This window comes from Vicia villosa, unplaced genomic scaffold (assembly GCF_029867415.1).
Source record: "Vicia villosa cultivar HV-30 ecotype Madison, WI unplaced genomic scaffold, Vvil1.0 ctg.000351F_1_1, whole genome shotgun sequence".
Lineage (NCBI taxonomy): Eukaryota > Viridiplantae > Streptophyta > Magnoliopsida > Fabales > Fabaceae > Vicia > Vicia villosa.
The window spans coordinates 277,008-285,450 of record NW_026705157.1 but is presented as its reverse complement, the minus strand read 5'-3'; the positions used below and the strand labels follow the sequence as shown (position 1 = coordinate 285,450).

Sequence of the window (8,443 nt, the reverse complement as noted above, 5' to 3'; positions counted from 1 at the left end):
GATCTTCGTACTTTGATCAACATAATCAATTTTCTTGAAAGCCATCTTAGCTTTATTGAAAACTTCATCTCTATTTGTGATACACCTCATGTGACTTGGCTCTAGGCACCCCAACCTATAAGCTTTGACTCTTTCAGGGTATCCATGGAACATGCATATCAGAGCTCCAGGTTCGACATTTTCTTGCCTAATATGAGCATATACTACACAACCAAATACTCTAAGTTTCCCGAGTTCTGGTGGATGACCTGACCAAACCTCTTCACGTGTCTTCATCTCTAAAGTAGTCGAGAGACAACTATTTATCATGTAAGCTGCAATCATGACTACCCCAGCCAAAAAAAACCTTATTTAACTACGCATTAAACCACATGCACCTCACCCTTTCCAGAATAATTCGATTAAACCTTTAAGCTAACCATTTTACTAGGGAGTACATGCAGTAGTTTTATGCCTTACAATACCAGGCATAACACAATAGCTGTCGAAAGCTTCATTGCAAAATTCAAGACCATTGTCATTCCTCAAGATCTTAAATTTCCTACTAGTTTGGTTTTCGACCAAAGTCTTCTAACTTTTGAAATTTTCAAAATTTTCATTCATAGCTTTCTGAATGAATACCTATAACTTTCGTGAGTAATCATCAACTATGGATAGAAAATATATTGCACATAAGTGTGAGGGAGTCCTTGCAGGCCCCCAAAGATCAGCATGTATATAGTCAAGGTATCCATGTGTTCTTTGTTTACCTCTGTTAAACTTCACTCTACAGGATTTACCAAATACACAAGGTTCACAAAACTCCATTTTTTTGAGCTTGTCATCACCTAGCAGATTTTGCTTTTCTAATTCGACCAGGCCCCATTCACTGACATGGCTAAGTCTCATGTGCCATAACTCAGTCTTCGACACATGTTTCATGGATGCTACTTCCGCTAAACCACTTACAACCTTAGCCTCAAGGATATACAGATCTTTCCTCTTAATGCCTCTCAAGACTTCCTTCAACCCCAGTCAACATCTTTATTGACTCATCATGAAGCTTTAATCTAATAGATCCAACTCCTGCAATTTTGTTACTTTATTGTTTCCCAACAACACTGATCCACCACTGTGATCACATAGTTCCTCAAATACATATTTGCTTGGAGTCATCTGCCAAGTGCAACCTGAATCCATAATTCATTCCTTGCTAGAATTTCTCCTGGAAACCACCAATATATCAGATGATTTATAATCATTTTGAACAATGGCTGCATTAGCATTGTCCTTGTTGTAACACCCCGTTTTCTTTAAATTATTTACTTAACTGATTATGTGCTTTATTTAATTAAAATGAATTTTATGTGCTATGGATTAATAGTTGGTGAAACCTATATGTGTATGTGATGTTTGGGGTTGGTAGAGTATGATTTTTTTATTTAATTAAATAAGTAGAATTAAAATAATATTAATAATTAGAAATAGAAGTGTTTTTGGAGTGAAATTTAGAATTAATAGAAATAAAGGGATAAGGAAGTGAAAGTAAAAAAGTTGAGCCAAAGGGATATAATTAAAATATTAAAATTAGGTTTTGTAATAAAAAGGGTTTAGGGATAGCCTAATTATGACAGTACGTGTTATTTTGGAGAATTAGAGAAAAAGACAAAGTGAGAGAAAAGGAAGAACAAGGGTCTGGGAAGAAATCACCATTGTTGTAGAGCTTGTTTTGCTGGAAATTTAAGGTAGGAGGAATTACTTTAAATATGGCGTCAATTGCATGATTGGGTAGGAAGAAGTCCTTACTCTCCATTAGGGTTTCTCTACTTTTTCCATTGATGAATGATGGATGATATGAATGTGATTGTTGTGATAACATGAGATAAATTATGTAATTATTTGATTTTCGTGCACTGATTTTTACCATGAAAATTGTATGATCTTGTTGGTGAATTTGGTAAGAGTTTGTGTTCATATGTGTGTTACGATTTTGATGAATAAAAAGTCAAAAGTGGCGAATAATCGATGATTTTATATGTTAATTAATTGAGGTATGATGTTTTGATGATAATATGTTGACCCTCTACTGATTCTGGTCGATTTGGGTGTTTTGGGGCGAAAAATCAGAGTTTTGGAAAAACTCTGTTGAAGAAAGCGGAGAAAAATGTTCCAGCTCTTGCATGACGGTCGTCACGCTTACGACGACCTAGTCTTCACTCTTACAACAACCAGTTCGTCACACGCTAAAGATGAATGACACTCATTAGCGAAAGGGGACGGGGAGACCGTTCTGGTCTATAGAGGGCGACGGTCGTCACCCTAATGACGAGCTAGTTGTCACCCTGTTAGTAGTTGCGTTTTCAGTTGCTGAGTTGGATTTTCAATGTTGTTTCCTCGTGCAGTTGATGTTTAGTCTGTTTGATGAATTTTTAATTGATTACATAATTTAATCGGATATTCGATTGTTGGTGAAATTGTGTTGTTGTGTGATAATTATGTGATGATTGTAATTAAGATTTGTGGTGTGTTATTCAGCCTTGGGGATTACTTTGCTGCTATTGTGCATGATTATTTACAGTCAGATGTGGGACCGTAAATTCATTGTTGAGTTGTTGTTGTGCATTATATATATTTATATATATATATATGTATATATATATGCATCACATGTGTTGTTGTTGTGAAAGAGGCGAGTCATTAGTTTAGATGAAGGGACTAGTGACTTGAATAAAACTCAGATGAGGGCCTCGGGGTTTAGATGTTGGGACCCAGTTCATATGAAAAATCTTTGTTATGTTGGTGCCACATGCATGAGTTGAGTCATTGTCTGCATTGTATTACTTAAAGGTTGTGCAATTGAGTTTTTTTGGCTAACACATATGAGTTATGGTATTTGATGTGATTGAAATGGATGAAAGATGATATATTTGTTTTAGGCTACCCTTGCATTTCTTTTGCACCATTATATATTTTAAGCATATTCTCACCTCTTTGTTGTTTATGGTATTCTGTGCTCCTTCTTGGGGTACATACAAACAGGTAGATGAGTAGCTCCTTTAGAGCTGGAGGATGGCGTTGAGGCTATTCTTTCTTTTCCGTTTTATACATTGTAAATTTCATTGCTATGATATGTAACACCGGGCAGACAAAAGTTTATGGTTTCATTTGATTATGAGTTGCTATTGTGAGAGTTAAATGTTATTACTCTTGATGTTTTTGAGTTTTTTTTATGTTGAAGGCTTTTGCCATAACTACGTTTAATTTCAAATAAAGAATTATCATGAGACTTATTTAATTGATGAGATGTGTGTTTTTGATTAATTTTGCTGTGATGAGCCCAAGTAAAGGCGAGCATGTGATAACAAGTATTTTGAATTATATGTTTTTATTTAAAATGTTACAGAGCAGGTTTGTGATGTGATGTTTGACACCCTAAACGTTTTATAATTGAATTATTTCATATTATTATACGTTGGGGTTTTAGGGTGCTATGCTTGCCATCACCATAACTCTTCAACCTGTCAGGACACACTTTTTTGATATGACCTTCCTTCTTACAGTGGTAACACCTAATAGCAAGAGCATCACCACCATAAGACTTCTGTAGACCTTTACCCTTCTTCTTCTTAAACTTACCATCCTTCTTCGAGAAAATTTTCTTTAACGGACAATCATTCACCAACAGGTGATGACTTGTGCTCCTTTCTTTCGTTTAAATCATTCAAGTAAAAGGCTGATTAAACTTCTTCAAAGGCCAGAGACTCTCTTCCATACAAGAGGGTTTCTTTTAAGTGAGCATAATATCTTGGTAGAGCACACATCAATAGCAACGCTTGATCTTCATCGCTGATGGTAACCTCAATATTCTCTAGATCAAGAATTGTATTATTGAACATATCTAATTGGTTAGTCAAGACTTCATCTTCACTCATCTTGAATGAATACAGAACTTACTTTAGCCAAGGTGATTGACCGATGATTTGGTCATGTACAAACCTTAGTGTTTCGTCCATACACACCAGCTGCATTTTTCTCCTTCGAGATCTGTCGGAGAACCTTATCACCAAGGCTCAATACGATGATACTATGTGATTTCATTATCATCGTCGTCTTCCCCTTTGCCGTTAGGGAAAAATCCATCTTTTCTAATCATTTCAACGCTGTTAACAAAACCTGTTGAATAAGGACTTTCATCTTCAAGCGCCATAGACTAAAGTCATTTATGTAAGTACGAAGTGTGCGCCTAAGAGGGGGGGGGGAGTGAATTAGGACCTTGAAATTTTATCCGGTTTTAGAAACAAGTTGTTCTTATTTTTCTAGTTTGGTGCAAGAGTTTGGAAATGTGTTACTTTCTTTTCTGGTTATGATTTGTGAAAGCGGTAAATGCGGAAAAGTAAATAACACAATGATGTATACTGGTTCCCCTCACAGTCCGAGAGTACTCCAGTCCCCTTTCAACATGAAAGAGATTTTACTATTGTTTGTGACTTACATAAAACAAACCAAACACCAAGAACAATCCTTTTGGATTTTCACTAAGTACACTAAGAGAACAATCCTCCCTTAATGACTCACTTGTTTCCAACAATCCTGGACAACAAGATTTCAACCACCAAGAACAATCCTCTTGGATTTACTAAATTGATTATGAGAACAATCCTCTCACTAATCAAAAACCCTTGCTTCCAACAATCATGGATAGCAAGTCAATAATAACCAAATATATTTGAGTAGTAATATTGATGAACATATATCAATCACTAGGATTGATCTTCTCTTCCAAACAAGCAATATATGATGAAAATATAGTGCTCAAGTGTTTATGAGAATGATATAAATTTTCTAGAATGTTATGAACATACATGTAGAAAATTCTTTATGAAATATTAAGAACAAAAACACTTGTTTGGTAATTTGATTGAGAAAATATGATGTTAAATTGCAATGGAAGAGGTGATTTTTAATCTGAAATATCTTGTATTTATAAGTGCATAACACCTCTATGAAACATGGTAAATTTTGAGACATTTTCATGAAGGTTTGCAATAGTTTAAAATAACAATGGTTCATGAAAAAACATAATTTTAAATTTTGTACAACACTTCTTAAGTCAGTTAAAATGACCACTTGACTTAACAAGTTCGCAGCATTTTTCAAATTTCAAATATATAAATATTGGTTTAGAACATTGTAAATTGTGGCGGTTTTTGTGCTGTTACGGCAGCTAAAAACGCCATAATTTACCAAAAAAACTGCATGTTTGAAAAAATTAAAAAAATTAAAATAATTGTCTAAATATTTGAACCAACCTAATGCTACATCTATTGATTTATTTAAGTCAATATATTATATTTGAAAGTGATTTAACATGGTTCAAACTAGGGGTGGCAAAACGGACCGCCCGCCCCGCTTTATGCCCGATAAAAAACGAGCGGGGCAGACATGCCCGCTAAGTAAAATGGGCATAAAAGTCATGTCCGCCCCGCCAAGATGGCGGGTTGGCGGGCGGCGGGCTTACCCGCCTATTTTTATTTATATTTTTTTTAATAGATTAATAGACTTTTTTTTACCTTTTAATTAAACTTTTCACTTATTTTTTAAAACATTTTTTTATAAAAGCAACTTTTTAACAAATTTACTTAAAAAATATTACATATATTCATAAATAAATGTATAAAATAAACCATCAAGAATTACAATTACTAGAATTAACTAAAAAAGATTGAGTTTTGAAGGAGGGGCGGGCTTTGGCGGGCGACGTGCTTTTGCGGGGCGGGTATGGCGGGCGGCGAGTTTTGACGGGGCGAACTTTGGCGAGCGACAGGCCTAAAATCCCAACCCAACCCTCCATATTTTGGAGGGTGCGCGGGCCGGCCCTGCGGGCCACGACCCGTTTTGCCACCCCTAGTTCAAACATGATAAAAAATATATTTGAAAGTGATTTTGAACACAAATGACCAATGCTGCAAGAGATTTTTCGGAGAATAATTTGAGCACTAAAATTATCAATAAAATTGGATGTTTGTACCTCTATCAATCAATATCCATGCTTAGTCTTCAACTTTAATCTTGAATAATTTGGTGCTACCTTTTGCTCATGATAAGACTTGGAATTGATACATTGTTCTTGAAGCTTTTTCCATACTTTTTGATATGATTATTTGACATTCATTTTGTCTTCATCAAAAAATATTGGATTTAGAGTCTTGACTTCACATTACTCTGGTGAATTTCTCAATCTCGTAATTTTTTGACGGTATCTTCTCCTCCATGTTCACCGCACCAATTTGATGTGAGAAAGTGAAAAAAGAGAGAAGAGAAAATAGAAAGATGTCGTCATATAGATTTTCACAAATTTTAATTTTAGTCAAATGATTCAAACAAACTTTTTGTCTATTATAAAAATTAATCTTTATAAATATATTACCAAATTTATGATTTTGAATGTAAAAAGGAATCGGGAGTGTTGCACGCTCTAAGCACGTGATGTTATAAGGGTAAAAGGTATTCACTGTATTTGAGATTTAAATAGGGGTCTTATCGGAGTCATAATTTTCCAGTCAGTAGTCGCGTTACTAGGTTTGTTGTAGAGATGGGTGAATATAGAGTCTTGCAAGGAGAGTCATTACAAGCATTCAATGAAGGTATTGGTTATATTTTGAATCGCTGGGCGGCTCTTCGAACTGCCGTTGATTTCATGTGGGGTGGCGATAACTCTCATCTCAAAGCTCAACAATTAATCGCTGATGTTTGTTCCTGGTTTTCTCAATCAAGAGGTAAAATCGCTTAAATACCTTTATTTAATTTGAATTTATATTGTTCTAATTTTGTTTTGATTTTATTCATTGTTTCATAACAGGACCCTTTTATATTGATGACTTGAAAACCTTAATTTATGAAGGCATGAATGATGCTTTCGATCTAGAGATTTTTGATGGCAGCGATAAGGATGTAGGTGATTTTAATTTCAATTGTTTTTTGTAGTCTCAAATTATTGATTTCGTATTTATTTTCTCATCAACTCTTTTAATCAAGGATTCAAATTGTGATCTAGTCGCAATCTTCCATATCCTAGAATATCTAGTCGCATTTGAGGCATCAATAGTTATACTCGCAACTATTATGGTTACATTGGTGTCAAATGTGGTCCGAATTGTGATTACAATCTATTTTCAAAATCTACTATAATTATTTGATGTAAATGTATGTTTGTTTAAATTATTCACTAGTTTTTACTTACAATATATATGGTTCATTATGTAGATGGCCGAGGAAATATTGGCTATACGAGAAGAATGCTTAAATGGTGATTTTAGGTATATCGACCATCTCAGAGAAGCTAGTCATATTCCAAACTTTTATCCTCACGTGGAAGAGGTAAATTAAGGCCTAATGCATTCCAACTTGAATCTATATAATTATATTTTTATCAAATTTATGTGATTACATATATGATTGACTTAGATCTTTCAATTTTTATAATATGAGATATTTTAGGAGAGGAAGAAGATTGAGTTATTACTTGATGTGACACATGATTTTGTTAGTCTCTATTTCAGAATTGCATGTATTATTGAATGTTTACACTATTATTTTGCATTTATTAAATTGATAGACAATTGACTATTTTTTGTTATACATTAGTCTTACATATTGAATTTTGAATCTATAATTATCATTAGAAATAAGATTTATGTTAATTTTCTATCTTTAAATGATGCTAATTGTAAATTTAATATACATGTATGCTATGATATTTGGCTAATGGCATTGTTACAATCATCCATTTTTCTTGAATTAATCTTAACATTTTATGTTGTGCTAGGTTTTCGAATATCCCCCTCCTTCTCCGGAAGACACTGAAAGGCAAGATATCAACTCCAATGAAAGTACTATTGTGGATGGTACTTATGACAACGATTCAGATTCTGATACAACTTCGGATTCTGTAAACAAGCCTAATTAATGGACATTAGCCATTAAGCAAATAAATGAAACACATTCTTATTTCATGTTAAGGATGTGTTTTGTGCTATTTCAACTTTCTTGTGTTATGATATACATGTTGTGTCATATTGTGTTTGTTTCGTTGTTGTTATGAGACTTTTGCAACAAGATCTATGCTTTGAATTAATTGTTGAACGTTTAATGAGACATTGTGAATGTTGTTAGTTTCACTATTCTTAGAACTTTAGAAATTTATCTTCGCTCTTCCCGACCTTTTTTTTTTATTTTTCAGGTTTTTGGGAGCACAAATATGAACATTTTTTTTACATATAGATGTCGGACACCGATTTAAAAAGTGTCAGATCAAAGAAAATAAATTATTTATTTGGGGACATTTGTGTGACTTTTCTGACACTTGTTTGACTTTTCCGACACGTGTCGTACGAGTGTCATACAAGTGTCGGATACCGCGACACGCCAACTCGTGAGGTGTCCGTACTTCATAGCCACCCACTAT

The 8,443-nt window shown here is 34.1% G+C and overlaps 1 protein-coding gene across 1 annotated transcript; it reads left to right on the top strand.

The window, feature by feature from the left end:
• The first annotated feature begins 6,570 nt into the window (after nucleotides 1–6,570).
• On the top strand, nucleotides 6,571–7,945 carry LOC131627168 (uncharacterized). Its single transcript, XM_058898002.1, has 4 exons — nucleotides 6,571–6,755; nucleotides 6,839–6,930; nucleotides 7,243–7,356; nucleotides 7,805–7,945. The coding sequence occupies exons 1-4, from the start codon at nucleotides 6,572–6,574 to the stop codon at nucleotides 7,943–7,945; spliced, it is 531 nt and encodes a 176-aa protein (XP_058753985.1). The 5' UTR covers nucleotide 6,571.
• Nucleotides 7,946–8,443: the final 498 nt, after the last annotated feature.